This window comes from Macadamia integrifolia, chromosome 1 (genome assembly GCF_013358625.1).
Source record: "Macadamia integrifolia cultivar HAES 741 chromosome 1, SCU_Mint_v3, whole genome shotgun sequence".
NCBI classification, from domain to species: domain Eukaryota; kingdom Viridiplantae; phylum Streptophyta; class Magnoliopsida; order Proteales; family Proteaceae; genus Macadamia; species Macadamia integrifolia.
Window position 1 is genome coordinate 14,381,669 of NC_056557.1, and position 18,160 is coordinate 14,399,828.

Sequence of the window (18,160 nt, forward strand, 5' to 3'; positions counted from 1 at the left end):
GGGGGGGGTGGTGGGGTTGGGATCAAAAGGAGAGAGAGTTATGACATGGGTATAAGTGTGTAACTACTGCACTAGTACCTTAAAAGTGTAATGAACTGCATCACATTTCAATATTTAGGAACCTCTCAATAGGCAACTTCAATAGGCTGACCATAGATATACCCACGTGGAGCCACATGGAAATGGATAATAAGAGAAGGATCAATGGAATTTAATAGTCAGCCAGAACCTAAGCTCTCCATCATATGGTTGGACTGAGAAAAGAAACTGAAATCAAACCAACCAGTACTAAAAACTTGAAAATCACTGATTTGACTTGGTTACCCTTGGATAGGCTTCCTTGCTTTGTTTTTAAACCCATGTGGGCTTTTGTGATATATTGGACGTGAGTCTTGAAGCCCTTTGGGCCTTGGATGTTGAAGGGGCTTCTTAGCTTCTGTCTTTTGCCCATGTGGGCTTTTGTTACCCTTCTAGAGTTTATTTCCCCTTTCAGGGTTGTAATCTCCCTCCCCCTTTTTTTTAATACATTTATTTACACACCAAAAAAAATAATGTAAATAATTCAGAATAAATAAAAATAAAATACACATTTTCCACGTTCTTTCATATATATATATATATATATATATAAAGAAGGCAAAATTCCAGTTTTCTTACCCAGACATACCATAGAACAATGTCGTGAGACCATTCAGGCCTATAACTGCTAGGTTGTGATGACAACTCAAAGGACAACAAGCCTTTGGAAATGTTGGTTGGTCAACAGATTGCCAAATCCAAAAGTCAGATCTCAGACCACTCATACCAACCAATGGGACCACTGGTTGAAGTAGCAAAATATACCACATATAAAACCAAACAGAATATTTGGACAGTTCAGAATGAGGTGTCGCGGCTGCCAATTAAAACTCAGGATTTCAAATACGAAGTGCAGAAGACTGATGCCTTCACCACGAGACCAAGTGTTCCTCTTTGCCTAGGAAGGGAAAAATGAAAAACTAGAAATTGAAAGCATACAAAAACAAAACAATAAACAATGAATAGAAAAGTAATAAAGAAACTTATATTAGATCTTTAAAATAAAAAATAAAAAAGGAAAGCCAAAAATAAGGGTTAAAAAATCTTACTTTTAAGAGGCAGAGGACTTCTTGAAAATTATTGATTATCCAAGTTTCAATGATAGGAAATAAAAACATATGATAATTTCTATAATTAAGGGGTTTAAAAACAAAATACATACAAAACCAGTGAATTCAATTAGAGATTTTCCTTTCGATTTTGATTTTAAATAGTTGAAGTGCAATATTGATCTAGATCCTGTTGCACATCTGGTCTAGGAAGCCTTCACATGTTCTGGATCATGAAACGATAGACTGAAAGAGAGGGCTGGAGCATATGAGTGATCTCAGAAATTTCACGACAGAACATTATGAATCAGACATGCAAATAGAACATCAGTGCATTAGGCATAAACTGTATGGGAACTGTTAAAATACAGTTTCCCCTCAGTTGTTTTGACTCACCTTAGCTTCTAGTCCTTTTCAATCATCAATCTTTTGAATGACCTCATGGTTTCATCAAAGGAAAAAAAGCAACAAAAGCATTTGACTCAAGCATATATGGACAGCATCACACAGTGCATGTGCTGGCAGCGAATACTCAAACAAGCATAGTAACACATAATCACAAATAAGTCTAGCTTGAACCCACTTGCATTCATTTTCTACCAATTACTGATAAATCAATCCCTAACAATGATACAGCAGATGACGCTCAACATTGGGCACTGGTGCATGAGTTGTATGCCATAATGGGTGATTCCACCCCTTAACAAAATCCAGCCCTACTCACCACCTCTAAATGGTAAGAAATAAAGGAAATAATAAAGAACAGAAGTAGATATTCGCCACACCTGTACACTGGATCAAGAACAACACCCGTAGCAGCAGCAACTTCTTTAACAAATTTGAGTTCCTCAGCAGTGTTCATGGCATAGCCCAGACCTTTGGCCTGTGACAAATTAACATATTACTTGATGTTGTAGGATACAAGAACAAAACCAATGAAATGCCAAACCATCACTAGCCTAGTGCCTAGAGGCTTTCCTCTTGACAGGATAGACTGGGATTGGACCCTCGGAATTCTTCAATTATAAAAGCTTATGATCAGCCAGATCCCATTCTCTTAACTATGGGGAGATACAAGCACAAGTTTAAAAAGGAGAAGGATGGATGGAACAACGAAATTAATGCACTGGGATATAATTCAAAAAACATATTGTCATGTACAATTTTTTAGATTCTAAAGGCATGACTCTGCTACTGATCCCCTTTCCTCCATTAGGATAGTACAAGGCAAACTAAAAATCCTTGAAAGGATCTCAACCACGGGAACAGAGCATGTACCAAAATTGGATGCATTGTGGGAAATTTGAAGATCAGACTTCTGCTTTCACCCCACAGGGTGGGCCTGTGGGTATCAACTCACTTGAACAGTGAGTAAATGGAAAAACACCTTCATTAAAATTCTCATAAAGCAGCTAGTACTTCGAAATGCAGGAACTATCAGCATAGTGGGAACATACTATTGAAGCTGCACAAAAACCTTCAATTCTCTGTTCTAAAGAGAGATGGTAAAGGTTGTCCTTAAACCTGAGCAAAAGAGTACCCCTGACAGTGATATAAAAAATAACAAGGGCATAATTTTCCTCAGTGGCCATTGAGAGAGCCTAATGTAAAACTAAAACACTACAGATGCCTCAAGAAAAAATCTTGCCCATCCAAAGAAATAGAAAGTTATAGCCCTACATACTATGATGAACATGAAAATCGTTGTTAACTCACATCTTGAATGCTGACTATATCACGTGCACTGACACCTGCTTGGAGTCCATCCAGTAGGCCTTGAACAAAGTCATAGAAGTAATCCGGATCATCACAAACAGAGAATGCATGAACCTATGGTGTCACTAACTAATTAGTGAAGATATTTAGGGGAGCCAATTAACATCTAAGAAATGGAACAAACCATACTTTTGTGGTTAATTTACTCTGCCACGTTGCCAACGACAGACCAGCAATGGTCCCTCCACTAAAAATTGCAGAACAGAAACATAAGACGATTAAAGTTAACATGAAATTCAGAAAACAATATAATCTCTACATTACAATATGAACTACATACTCCACCATTGACAAAAACATATGTAAGACATAAAAAAAGTTGCAGACAAAAAGTACAAATCCAGTGCCATTCACAGTAGGTAGGGGTTTAAGTAAGGAACAGGGAGGATATGATGGAAGTGGTAGACACATTCCAGGTCCACTTCCAGAGATCTGTAACCCTATTTTACAATGGAGAACAGCAATAAAACAGTCGGAGAGGTGATTTTCCACTCTATAGAACTGAGCTTCATGTTACATCAAAATTTCCTCGATGAACTAATCTCTCTTCTTTCTTCATCTTTTCTATTCAACTTCAAAAATTTCAGTCACACACACGTATATTATATCTTAGACATATCTGAAAGAACTTCAGTTATAAAATTTTAATAATGATTGAAAATTCTAAGATGGGGAAAAGTGTATCCCATGTTCAAGGAACAATAAACCTATCTGCTCTAAGGATGAAAAACAAGCCTTCAAAGGACAAGTAGACACCATCCCATGTTTGGAAGACAAACAGTAATGTAGGACTAGATTTGGCAAATAAACTAGACCCAAAACTGCAGGAAAGTTAGACCAAAGAACAACCCATAACCACCCAATATTATACAGCAACAACAGTCCAGAAGTAATCAATCAACAGTCCTTGAAAACCAGAATTGTCAAATCCAGGAGCTGGATTTCTGAAAACAGAATTTACACCAACGAATAGACTAACACTAACCAATAGCAGGTATAGAGAATTGAATAAGGCACGATCAGAAACAAAACATCACAGGAACAGATAAACCAAACCAGAAAATCTGAAATCTGGCAATCGATCCTAACAGCTTCAGGAAATTCAATAGCAGAATATTAAGTAGTATATAATCAACTCAGATTACTAATTAGAAGGTCCAGTCCATTGGAGGATAATGGCAGCAGTCAACTTCAACACAGATTAGACAAGAAAATCTGGGCAGAACTTCAATCGGACAGAACAGGGAGAATTCCTATAAGTTTCAATCCCCTGGTCAGATCCCTCTAAAATTTGGATCGAGTCTCCCATTCAGCAAGGGCATCACTCGACCAGAATTTCAAAGCCATCTGATGGCTAGTCTCTTAGATCAGTACAGGTCGGTGGAAGAATCTGGAACTCTTAAAAACCAGAAAAATTCTGCAGAAACTTCAGATTACTTACTTGGGAAATTGAAGAAGATAACCACAATAAGAAAATCCAGAAATAAGAAGAAAAGAAAATAGCTTGAAGAAGAAGAAAACACTTGTAGCAGATCCTCCTGGGATTCCCACTGCAAGGAGTCGAATGGATCAAACACACAGTCTACCCAGCAGATGCATAGCAGCAACCAGCAAGCAAGTTTTATTTCATTAATCAAATCATGGGGCTTAATGTGAGCCCTCTCCTTTATTTATAATAATGATGGGAGGTGTTTACAAATAATAGCAACTCAAAAGTAACTAAATCTAAGTTACTAAAACTACTAACATGTAGTTACTAAAAAACTGAAATTGTAAACTAATGAAAAAGGAAACTAAATAAAACTGAAATTGGAAACTAACTTTTTACTGAATTTAGAAACTAACTAATGACTGAAATTAGAAACTAATTAACCCCATCAAAGCCCAACTAAAAAGGAAACTAATGAAAAAGGGAAACTAACTAGTAATCCCGTACTCAATCTTAGAGCTCCCCTTTTAGACCCATAAAAGTGGTCTATTACACTCAAAACACATGGGATCAAAGGCCCAACATGTATGGAACCCAACCCTAGGCTTTATCCTAATAAAATAAGCCTTTTTTGGTGATTAATCTGCATCATACACCTAATAATACCTAGGATGTTTATCTTTTTTTTCCCTTTTTTTTTTCCCCCATCTGTAACAACAATGAAGAGAAATTTATTCATGAGAAAAGAAAAATAATACATATGTTGGATGTATTTTGTCCAAGTCAGACATAAAGTCAGTGAACTTGACAGTATTTTCAAGGCTCTATTGCATCCTGAAATGTACCCAAAAATTATCATTTCAAACTCGTGCCATGTTTTGAAAGATTTAAGCTATTAACCTAGAAACTCCAGAGCTACTACTGCAAAATGAATAATGGTTTTATTTTCATGTACATGTCATTACCAGTATGTTGGATTTCATATAAAACTTATGACTTTAGTTGTATTTGTCAAGATTTTACTTTGTTAGTTCCTTTTTCATCCCTTTGAGCAGACAATATAGTTATAAATATCTTTATACACTGAAATGAGAATTTACCAACTTTCGCATTATTTTCTAAGTTAATTACACCAAAATTTGTACAGTAATTCCGCTAACCAAGAATCACATGTTAAACCATTAGACATACATATTAGGAATTATAAAAAGGTGCTTATATAAGTTGAAAAGTTAGCTCCAAGTCAGCATTGGAAACTAATTAGAAAAGTAGAGTAAAACCTGCCACAAGCTCCTACAATGTCATCAAATTCTGTTTTGCCAGGTCCAGTTTGAATTTGCTGCTGAATCTCCCTAATTGCTTCAACATAACCCCTGAAAAGAGAAAGACCAGTTGAATTAGTGTTTTGTAGAGCATAAAAACCTCTAATTATAAACCAATATGGGCATCTAGTGTCTCAGGAACAAAATAAAACATATTGTCAATCATTTGGAACAATTATGATTCATGTTAAACACAGTTGATTCTCCCTTTTAAGCTCAAAACACTTTTGAACACAAAATCAGCATTGCTTTATTCAGATATGAGAAGGTTTACACTTTAATGCATTCTAATATGCTTCTTGATGGAGGGCCGGTAGGGGTAGGGAAGAATTCCCTGAGATGCTCAGGAATAGGGAGAAATCGCACAAAGAAGAGGGGGGGGGAAGAAAAATCATACACACAGCCCTCAGGCTCTCAACACTCAAAACTCAAAACTCAATTCATCATTCTATTCTCTAATTAATCCATCAGTTACAAGCATATTAAATAGGCAATTAAAAGACTCCAACATGGAAACAAATCCTAAAAGGAAACTAGTTCAAAACGAAACTAGGAAACTAACTCAATCTAAAAAACTGAAATAAATTAAGAAACTAATATCTCCCTATGTATCCTACTTAAAATAAAAGATTACATAATATTCCCAAATAAATAAGATTTACTAAAATCCTACTAGACCAAGTAGCCAAATATGGATCGGCCACATCTGCATCTACATCAACTCCCCCGATGTTGAGAAAAACTCATCCACGAGTTGTGTAAAATGGGAGAATCAATACCAATCAATCAGCATCTATCATTGCCTGTATGAGGTCACCATCAAAACAATGATTGAATGATATGAAATCCACGACTCGAAGTTCATTGGTGAAGTAGTGACTCGGGAAAATAAAATTGATCGGTTCACTGAAGAGATCAACCGACTTAAATTTTTCCACAAGTTGATCTTCAACTTTCAACGGTGCCATCTCATCTTCTATCACTGGCGATTCATCTTCTGGTTCGTCTACCTGTTGTTCAACGGCTGAGATCACATAGTTGAAGGTTGTACTCGGGTTTTGATGTCCGCAAGCTTCTCTATGATCAATTGCATTTGTTGACGGATATCCAATAAAAGGTCTAGATCCATCACTTAGGTTGTTGGAATCACTATGGATGGATACTCAAAGCAATGAGTGAGTGGCAGAATGGTAAATAAGGAGGCTTAAAGAGCAATGGCAGAATTTTTTTTTTCCAGGGATGGCAGAAGTGTAAATATAGGAAGTTCAATTTAAGTCACAAAGGAAGTCATGTGTGGGGCAGGGGTAGAATTGGAATTAAATAAGAATATAGGATAGAGAGGGATAAAAGACAATAGGAAGGGGTAGTATGGGAATAAACAAAAAGAATTAAAGAGGAGTAATATTGGGAGTTCAAAAGAATTAAAAGAAAAAAAAAAGGAACTGAAAGGAGATCGTAGGGTTGGGGTTTTCACCGTAAACCGAAGCAGCCCTTCTCCTTGTTGGAGCCGGAACAGGGGAAATCGATGGAGAGAAGTAGTGAACCAAGTATGTGTCTCTCTCTTCTCGTCTTCTCTTCTCTTCTCTTCTCGTTTCCTCTCCTTCTACTTCTTCTTCTGTTTCAGTTCTTTCTTCTTCTCGTCTTCTGTTCTTCTTCTTCTGTTTCTCTTTCTCTTCTTGTCTTCTGATTCTGTCTTCTCTCTCTGCTGCATTTTTTTTTTCTTCTTTCTGCTGCTCCTGCTGCTTATTTCTTGCGTCTCTTCCTTTTCTTCTTTCTTCTTTTGTTTTCTGTCTTCTGTTCTTTCTTCTTCTCGCCTTCTCTTCTTTTGTTTTTTTTTTTGGATTCATGCTTTCTGTCGGCTGATTCGTTCTTTCGTCAAACTTCTTTTTTTTTTTTCACTGCTCTGGCGGAAAGAGGAAAGGAGGCGGTTGGGGAATCTTGTTAGTGGAATCGAAGGGAGGAGGAAAGGAGCGTATTTAGGGTTGGAGTTTTCAGCAGGCCTTTTGGGATTTTTTTTTTTTTTTTTTTTTTTGCTTTCTCAGTCACGGTAGGACCAAAACAGAGAATGGGGAAAGGAAGGGATGGAAGGAAGAAGGGAATGGGGATCTTTCAACTCTGATACCAATTGATGGAGGGCCGGTAGGGGTAGGGAAGAATTCCCTAAGATGCTCAGGGATAGGGAGAAATCGCACAAAGAAGGGGGGGAAGAAAAATCATACACACAGCCCTCAGGCTCTCAACACTCAAAACTCAATTCATCATTCTATTCTCTAATTAATCCATCGGTTACAAATATATTAAATAGGCAAATAAAAGACTCCAACATGGAAATAAATCTTAAAAGGAAACTAGTTTAAAACGAAACTAGGAAACTAACTCAATCTCAAAAACTGAAATAAATTAAGAAACTAATATCTCCATATGTATGCTACTTAAAATAAAAGATTACATAATATTCCCAAATAAATAAGATTTACTAAAATCCTACTAGACCAAGTAACCAAATATGGATCGGCCTCATCTCCATCTGGATACCCAGATGGGTTTGGATTGGTCCATGGGTGTGCATCTACATCACTTTCCTCCCTTCTTCCAGTACGCAATGCTGCACTGTTAAATGGTCAAACTTTTGAATATGAGTGGTACCAAATGAACAAATCTTAAACCATATTTTAGGAACAAAAGAAATAGTGGGAGCCACTTAAACCTGGTCTAATTTTATGCAGAGATGATCTTATCAAGAAATTGAATAAAATTGGTATTGTGACTATTCTTTCAAATGAAGAGCCCAAGATGGTGGGAATTTGAAAAGTGAAAACTGCATAGACATTTTCAAGCTGCAGAGCAAACATTTTATTGACAAATTCAACAATGGAAAGTCAGATTTACATGTGCATTACCATCAGGCAGAGCTATGAATTTAGGCCTATTTTTTGCAAGTGCAAATGTCACATTCAATTTGTATTTGTATTTTGAAAAAGAAAATTATTCACAGCCTCCAATTTAAGTATAAATTACACATTTTAATGTCAAAATCACAGAAGTTTCTGACAAGGTAACACAGTGGCATATATGTACCAATGTTTCATGCCTCCAAGCAGATATATAGCATGAAATTGTTAAGAGAATTTTTTTTCTTTTTAATTCCCCTCAGAAAAATGGCTCCAAAGGAGAATTTTTTACAATTCGGTTGAAGTATCTGCTTTACCTTGGACGATCACCCCAGCAAGTTCTCGGGTGAGTTGTGCTAATGACCTAAAGTGTTTCAAAACCAGGAGATATCTGTTTGAACTTTGAACTGCCCTTCAAATTTCCAAAATGTTCATCCAGGCTATTATTGCATGGTAACATATAATAATATCAGTTATTCTGTGATTAATAGCCTAGTTAAGACTTAATAGCCCTTTTATAGAGAAACCCTTTTTTTCCTTGATAGATAATAGAGAATCACATTTCGAAGTTTTTAAATCTTAGACTAATTAACTGTGTCAAAGAGTTTATTATAATGGTGACACTATTATGGTGTGGTTTAGTGTGGTGATGTTTAGTAACGGCGAAGGTACCATTATTCTTACAAGACTCTATTTCAGTTTTATGGTAAGTTAAGGGCATATATATGTAATTATGTCATAACTGTAACTTGGACATCAAGTTATATGATTATAAAGAAAGGTAAAGCTATCGATTGGAGTGACTTCTGTTCTCTCCAATCGGCAGCCCACTGTTCTCTCCATCTCTCCTTCTCCATCTTCTTCTACTTCCTTACTTCTCTTCCAGTCAGACGCTTCCCTGTACTTCTCTTCACCTTTTCTTCACTCATTTCAGTGCCATCACTCATCAGTATATCCAAATAGTTTTCTATTACTTTAGATCCTTGACATGAAATCTAAAACCTCTACAAGGTAAGGGAACATGGGACAATCTTCAAAAGCTCAGCTTCATATTAATACCGTAAGAAAACATGTCCAGTTTTCAGATGGAAGACACCTAACACACATTGTTCAAAAGGTTTACATCACTAGAAACCAAAGTATGCAACATAAACATAGAGTTAGATGAAATGTAAGTAATAGAAAAAAAACCTGAAGCAATCCAAATTGAATCATTTACCAAGGGGAAAGAAAGACCCAAATAGTGAAATGTAAGGAAATATAGCAACAACAACGACCACCCCCCCCCCCAAAAAAAAAAAAAAGCACACATACACAACACACAAAAAAAAGTTATGGACATAATTTTGCTTATCTCACCAGGTTCCTAGAACGTTCGATCCACCAACAGGAATGACATATGGCCTTCTCCCTTCTTTTGATAACCTCTCCTTTAGCACATTAGTGAGAGCCTGAGATGGAGATAAAATAACAGAGTCTGAAATCTCCAAGCAGCCTAGTTATATCAAAAAGGGAAACTGTGAAAGAAAACAAATTCATGTTGCACATCTGACATATAAGGGACATCCAATGTTTAATACAAAACGAACTAACCATACAATAGACTTTCCCAGTTCTAGCACCCCGTATAGCTGAGAACACATGAAATAGCTCAAGAAGGTGTTGGCAAAAGAATGAACAGAAATGCAGGTCCAAACAGCAGCCAAATCAACTGATCAAATCAATATGCCAATCAAAGGCTAAACAATTAAAACTGTGTATGAAGTACTTGATTATCAGGTAGTTAATGATTATAAATTTTTATGCCTGGCTAAACAAACCAGATAATTGGGCTATAGTTCGTTATTACTTGGGTATGCATTGACAAAATTAGATAGAAGCACACCTAATGATACAATATTCTTCATACCTAATTCTCCTATAAGGTAACTATAGGCATTTCAATTTTAAAGCAAAGCATCCATTCAAGTACATGTGAAAGACAATTTGCATCTTCAAATCAAGGGGCCCAAATTAAACAATTCAATGCAAACCACATAGGTCTACCTCTAGTTAAAGTCTGATACACAATATGTAAAGAGCCGTCCCATTACACTGAACACATAATTGACCCAAGAACCAAAGACAGTTTGTGCACTACAACACACATGTCAACTTGAGAAGTCCAGAGCAAACAAATCAGTCTACATAAAGAACATAGAAGAACTCTCCACCACGGGGAAAGCAAGGATCGGCTATGAAACAGGTCAGAATTTTCCACCTACCTCAAGCCTGAAGGGCTATAAACAACCAAGCCTCACTAAACCAGAGACACGTTCGCATACATCCTTGGATTCACAACACTTTGAGAGGACAACTCTTGAGGACAACAGGGCTTCAAGACCCTCGCTTAAAACGGTGACACTGAGAAGAAAGGTAAGTCACAGCATCTTCAATCTTTCTAAGCTTGTAGAACCCTCATTCATATGTCAAAAGGAAGTCTCCTAGTAATCCATCTAACGGATGGATCCCTTTTTGAGGAGACTCAAAGCAACATAAGTTGGAATTCTACTACTACTCAAGACTGATCAAGCTTGTTTGCCAGGACAACTAAAATGGAATTTCCATCTTCTTGAAGTTTGAAAAATGCATCTTTTTGTTGTTTAGCTTCATATTTGTTGAATGTTAAACAGATATTTAGGCTCTGTTGAAGTATTCAAAGAAAGAAATCTGTGTCCACATTCCACAAGGGGAAGATTAATAAAGTTATTTCGGGTTTGTTATTTGTCTCCAAAATTGTCTTGACCATAACTTTGGAACAACAGTGACAAAATTACTACTTAGGAATCTTAAAAATAATGAATCTTGAGAAATAAAAAAATGGTTTTGGAAACAAAGTTATCCTTTTATTCAGTATTGATGTGGCCTTCAGTTTGAGGTAAATATTTTATGACGGTTTCCTGGATGAGAGTGCTTCTTAGGTTTATTTAATTCAATTTTTTTCTAAAAGAAGCTTATGCAAAAAAAAGTCATACATACAACCTTATACTAATCTTAGACGTGAGGACCACAGAATGATGCCAAGACCTAGAACCGAAAGCTCTGAAATTGATGGACAATTGTCAAAAGTCTCCAATGCAATTGGGAAAAATTAAATAAGTACCATATACATGGTACTCAATCTGAATCATCCAGATAGAGGCCACATCTGGGATTGGGAATAACAGAAACTTACTCCTCACAGCTTGTAAACAACCTATCCACCAAATTAAACGTTTCACTTGAGCAAGATGCTTACAACCAATTCAGTGATTAACATTAATCATTGTTGGGACCGGAGATTGTTGAAACAGTATAAATTCTGGCTTGCATCCAAAACACATTCTGGCCCAACATCTGGACACTCTAAATTGATGACCATATGCAACATATAATTCAATCACCATACAAACCCACAAGAAGCGAAGAATCTCAGCCCAGAATTAAAAGATCCATTTCCAGAAGAAATAATCATTTAAATATCAACCCTAAGGAAGATCATTTAGCAGAAGAAAGATTTTTAAGCCCTGCAGAATGACACTGTAAAGAATCATAAGAATATCAATATCTCTGCAGTTCCATCGCTATAAAGTGTTTTCCTGAAAATACGAATTATTTACCAGTTAAGTTCTTATAGGTTCTTAAAATGAGTTGCTAGGACTTGTTTAACGTAGCAGGAAAAGATCATATTCAAAAGCATACAGGTCAATCATCAATATAATACGATACCATCAAAATGATCAGAGTTTCCAAGGGTACAAGTCCACAAATCAGATTCATATTGTAAAGGGTTTTTATCCCTTTTATTTTATCAAACAATGAAATTTATCAAAAATTGAAAGCATATGACAATACAATCACGGAGAGGACTCCATAAATACCCAAAGAAACAAACAGCAGGACCAGAAAAAACTAAAGCAAACAGGTAGCCCCACAACAAGGTCACACCCACTGCAAAAGAAACAATTCAACAACCCAAGCCTCCAGCCACCCATACAGAATCTCAAAATAAAAACTCACAAATATCCAAGTTGCATATTTAAACCTCAACGAAATATCAGAGTTGGAAAATATGGTAAGAGGGGAGGACAAACCACACTCCCAATTTTAGAGTATTCTTCCTTTGAGACAAGTTCAATATTTGCTCCCACTAAACGCTCTACCAAAAGGTTGCCCACCAATCCGGGATCTTCATCCACTAGATGCTGCAATATATTGGGTGACAAATTCTAGTAATCAAATAATTAAGGAATCAAGAACAAACACCGTGATAGTCATATAGACAGGGAAGAAAAGGCAAGGAAGGGAAGAAGCAGAACCTTTGAAGTTCTTAGAATAAGATAACAATCAAGATTCAAGTATTTTGCAGCTACAGCTGTTGCACGGCAGTGGTTGCTTTGGATGCCTCCTATCGTTATAATGCAATCAGCACCTTGTTGAATGGCATCTGCCATCAAGAATTCAAGTTTCCTGACTTTGTTACCACTCAATTGCATTCCTGAAAGGTCATCACGCTATATAATTCCAGATCATTCTGTCAGTGTAAATCAAAATAATGTTTGATAACAGGAGAAAATTTAAGAGAGCTTCTGGGTGGAATGGTCTGCCGTAACCATACGGCAACACATGTTGCACAAGCAGGCAAGGTAGAACCAACCATTAAGATCCCCTCAGGCATCTACATCAAAAGATAGGCTTACACTAAGTAATCGGAATAAATGAATTGTAGCATCTGTAGCATTCACATGATTGGTCTATAGCACGTAACGATAACTAGTATTTAAAAAAAAATCTACATAAAAAATAATTCCATTCATCAAGTAAACCAATCCAAGACAATCCTTATCTACATAAGCATATGCCTTTGAGAAAAAATGGGCTAATCATAGAATTAAACAGAAGCTACTTTTTGGCTACACGTTAGGAAGACTGGAAACTTCAAAAGCAAGTAACGCAAACGCCTACCTTCAGCCACACTTCCGTATTCTTCGGCAAATTAGAAAGATTCCACTTGTGGATAGGAGTTGGAAGCTGAAGAGGAAAGAAAATGTCACGATCAGAAACAAGACTAAGCATGAAAATTTAAAAAGCTTACTCATATACAAAGAATGCAGTTTGGAAATGCTTTTTCTTTTATAAATTAGAAAACCCCATTTTTTTAATCAGTCCAATTCAATTGTACGAAGATGATAAATGTTTACATAATTAAACTTTAAAAGCTTTTAAATAGGTATCCTGATGCAGATCTTAAAACTTTGTTTCCAGTATTGGATGATAACTCATGCAACCCAAATTCTACCACCAATTACAATGAGATTCACATTAGTACTTCAAGTTTGAGATCACTATAATCACTCAAACCAATAAAACACAACCCATTTTAACACCATCCATTGTTGGCGTTTTCATATAGAACACAAGAGTCCTTACTGTCTGCTCCACGATTTTCAACAACTCAAACTTAAAAGCAATAATCTTCTGATAATTCACCCACTAATCGATTTTCTTTACAATGAAGCAGAATGAATTAACATTAACATATGGGTCAAGAAGTTCAAATGATCTAATCAAAATCAATCTGAGTGTAAACCATAATTGCTTCAGATAAAAAAGGAAAACTTACATGTCCAAGGGCGATGATGTGAGAAGGGATGGGCTTGAGATGGGACGCCCACGAGGGAGGATCGTAAGTTTTCTTTACCAGAAACCCGAAATTCGAATTGGAACTTTGGCCGTCCATTGAGGAGCAAGCGAGCTTCGTCTGGAGATTGAGGCTTTTTTGCCTTTGGGTAAGCGATCTGGTAAAGAATAAGCCGGTGGCCGGGCGGAGATACACAGAATAGGTGCTCAACATCGAACGGTACTGGCGACTGGTGAGTGCTGACATTTGCTAAGTTGTTTTGTTCGTTCATCTCGATACTCGATAGTCGATTCTAATTTCGTTCCAAGCATGATTCACGGCTGGAGTAGATTCTACGTAGATCCAACCACATTGCAAAAAAAGGTATCTCAGCAAATTTGGACTAATTGGGCCTCCCCATGCCATTTTAAAACCTTCCACCATGATCCACATGTAGTAATCGATCCTCATGCGTTAGGCATGGTTCCTAATTTTTTAATTGACCACAAATAAATAAATCTAAATGGGCCTTAAATGGATTAATGTCACACATGTCCTGATAGGCTTTAGGCGAGGTTTAAATATGTTGGACTGAGTAAAGGGGCTCTAAATAAGCTATAAATGGGCATTAGATGAGTTCTAAATGGGCTTTAAATATGTCAGGTTAGACAAGCTATTAGTTGGTTGGTCCTAATTGCCCATCGGGAGCACCTTTGCATTGGAAATGATCAAATGTTAGCTAGACCAGGCTTAAGCCTGTAGCATTTAATGAATGGGCCAACCGGATTTTGGGTTTTCTCAGTCGAGCTTGCCGGTGCAGGCATGAATTTTACACCTTAACCAATAGATTTTACTTTGTGGGGAAAAAAAAATCTAGTTTGCAAGTCATAAGGAATGGTAATATTCTAATTATGAATGTTGGATATATTGGTCATGGTTTGGAAGTGTAATAATGTAATTCATATTGTTGGATATATTTGATATGATTTGGATTGACACATGTCAAATTTTAGAGTCAAACCATCTCAAATAGCTGCAATTTATCAACATTTTCTCCTTGTATTTGTAGTCATATATTTCACTTTCCGCTTGATTTTTTATGTTGTCACTTGACTGAGCCTATCTAGATTAAAACTTGACATATGTGGATGCAACCTTGGGTGTACAACAACTGCCTAGCACAGTTGGTGAATTGTGGTGAACTCAAGACCTCCTGGTTGTTATCTACATCCCCTCCCTAATCCCTACCTATCGATTCCAAACCTTTAGTGCATGCTTTCGAGGATCCATGGTGAACAGTGGCTTCTTGTTCAGTCTCTGGGCCTTGGGGAGGAAAGGGTGGGTGGGTGGATGGGTGGGTGGGCGGGTATGCGAATACCAATAGTGAGAATGAATGGCTCACCCTTTTATTGTGTCTGACAGCAAATCTATATACTTCCCAAGCCGGGTGAGTTCATTTCGACTTCTTATGCTGTGATCATAGACCACTTTGTAGCAAATAAAAGCTTGTTGAGTGGGTGGAAGTATCATAAGAAATAAAGTATTTAAAATTCAACACTACCGAAGACAGTGTATAGACACATTTGGAGGCTAGATGGCTGATATTAAGCATTGAAATTGGCATGTGGTTGATCCAAATCATTTTCTAAATATCCAAAATCAGAATTGTCTCATTACTCTTTCATCTGGCACAACTATTTGTACGAACAAGAAAAGCTATGTGCTTTGTACATGCCTTTTAGCATCAGAAAAACAAACGCTAGTTGCGAAGTTTGAATGAAGCTTTCAATCTATGGATGGGGATGATGGTTGAAACTTAAGAGTTAAGGGCCTATTTAGAGGGGAGATGTTGGAACGAATTATCTTTTACCCATGGTGGAGGGATAATCTCTTAGTCTATAGGTTCTGATGATTGGATAAGACTCCTAAAATAATAATAATAATGGCATTTCAGACTACGCACAAAAAATATAGAGAGAATAATGACACCATCAATAATTGTTAGGAAACATGTCCACACTCCTTACTATATTTTGGTGTTAACAAACAAATATACGTCTTTAACTTAGTTTGATAAAATGTGATTAGCTTAAAGAAATGGTAATTAGTTTGAATAAACACTTAGAAGGGTCGAATCAAGACATCAAGGTTTGAATTCATATAGACATGGCCTTAAAGCTTAAAGACATTCAAGATCCAAGAAGGTGAAGACACCAAAACTCAAGATGATGAAGACATCAAGACCCAAGATGAAGACCATAGGATAGATAATATATTTTGTAATCTATACAAACATTGCATATGCATGCACCTTATGCATCATACTAGAATAACCTTAGGTGGTAGAGTACTCTAGCAAATCTCTATGCAAACAGTTTGACCTGACTCAAGGGCATTTTGGGTAATCTTAGAGTTAATATCATGAAATGGACCTTACGTAAATGTTGTAGGAAATCAAGTGATGATTCCAACACAACTATTTTTGGATTAATCCGAGGTTAGACCAAAAAGTTATGGTCAAAATATTGTCGACAGGTCAATATGACAAAATTCTATCATCACATAATCTGTCAAGCTGGCGGCCGATCGGATAGATCGGATCTGTCCAAGACCATAGTTGGTCAACCGGTAGAAAGTTCTGATCGATCGGTGCCTCCCTGGAAAAGCTCCAACGGCTAGTTTTTTACCTCAACAACTCTTTTCGATCGACCGGATACCAATGGCGATCAACCGGTAGTCCCAGAATAGGACCATTAGAGCCCGGTTTCCTGCCTGAAATGCTTCACTAAGCTCACCTATAAATACCCAAGTCGCTCCTAATTAAAAATAAATAAGAAAGAGCATTAAGAGCATCATTGTAATCATTCAATAGTCATTAAGATTACTCTATCCTACTTGAGTTGTTCGATTACTCTAATCCCAACAAAAGGCTCAAGTCTCTATCAAGTCCTCCACTCTATCCGTTGCAAGTCAAAGCCATAAGAGAGGAATTTACAAAAGGTGCATCATTCATCTCTCATTCTCATTATTTGCATCACACTTGAGGTATTCCTCTTATTCCACTACTCTATATTTATTTTTGTTTTTACAATTATAAACTGTACTTAGGATTGAAAGGATTCTCTTATCGTAAAAAGATAAGGTGTCTTCTCTACCTCCAAAAGAGATTATAAATGTTCCTCTATGCCTATAAAGGGGATTTGTAAGGATACTCTTATCCATAAAAATACTGTAAAGGTTTTTTTCCCTACCTACCGTACTAAAAGGGAGAACTAGTGGAATACCTTACGAGAGGATTCTTATAGGGAGTGGACTAGACTCGGATTGAGTCGAACCACTATAAATCTAATGTTGTGTGATTGTGCCTATTTTACTTATTTCACATCATTTTTAATTTGCAATCACACTTGGGATCTATACGTCAAAAAAAGTTAAAATTTCCACTAGTATAACATATTCATCTCCCCTATAGGTTATTTCAATTGGTATCAGAGTGGGAGCTCAATTTATTCAATACTATATTGTCTTAAAAAATGAGTCAAATACCATGGCCACATTCCAAGGACCACCGGAAGGCATGAACGCCTCGAGACCCCCTTACTTTAATGGAGAGAGTTTTTCCTTCTGGAAGTACAGATTCAAAAATTTTATGTGGTCACAACATTCTTGTATGGAGAGCCATAGAGAATTGACCATACACCATCACCAAAATAGTTGACAGAAAGACAGTACCAAAAGATGAAAGGGAATGGACAGCTGAAGACATCCCTCTCATCCAGTACAACTTCCGTACAATCACGTTTCTTCAGTGTGTCCTCAATGAACAAAAGTTCAACCGAGTCATAGCATGTGACACAGCTAAAGAGATTTGGGATATGCTTATTGTCACACATGAAGGTACAACACAGGTAAAGAAAAGAAAGGTAGACCAACTTGTTTTTTATTACGAATCCATCTTTATGAAAAAAATTGAGTCA

General features: G+C 36.7%; 1 protein-coding gene across 1 annotated transcript in view; it reads right to left on the reverse strand.

The window, feature by feature from the left end:
- Nucleotides 1-14,471, reverse strand: part of LOC122080523 (bifunctional D-cysteine desulfhydrase/1-aminocyclopropane-1-carboxylate deaminase, mitochondrial-like) — a 15,130-nt gene extending 659 nt beyond the window's left edge. Inside the window, exons 1-9 of the mRNA XM_042647381.1 lie at nt 14,187-14,471; nt 13,529-13,594; nt 12,883-13,077; nt 12,658-12,768; nt 9,905-9,996; nt 5,613-5,705; nt 3,033-3,090; nt 2,844-2,957; nt 1,913-2,010 (exon numbers count right to left, since the gene is read on the reverse strand). Of these exons, the coding sequence (XP_042503315.1) occupies nt 1,913-2,010; nt 2,844-2,957; nt 3,033-3,090; nt 5,613-5,705; nt 9,905-9,996; nt 12,658-12,768; nt 12,883-13,077; nt 13,529-13,594; nt 14,187-14,450 (1,091 nt within the window). The 5' untranslated portion in view covers nt 14,451-14,471. The remainder of the gene's footprint in view (nt 1-1,912; nt 2,011-2,843; nt 2,958-3,032; nt 3,091-5,612; nt 5,706-9,904; nt 9,997-12,657; nt 12,769-12,882; nt 13,078-13,528; nt 13,595-14,186) is intronic.
- Nucleotides 14,472-18,160: the final 3,689 nt, after the last annotated feature.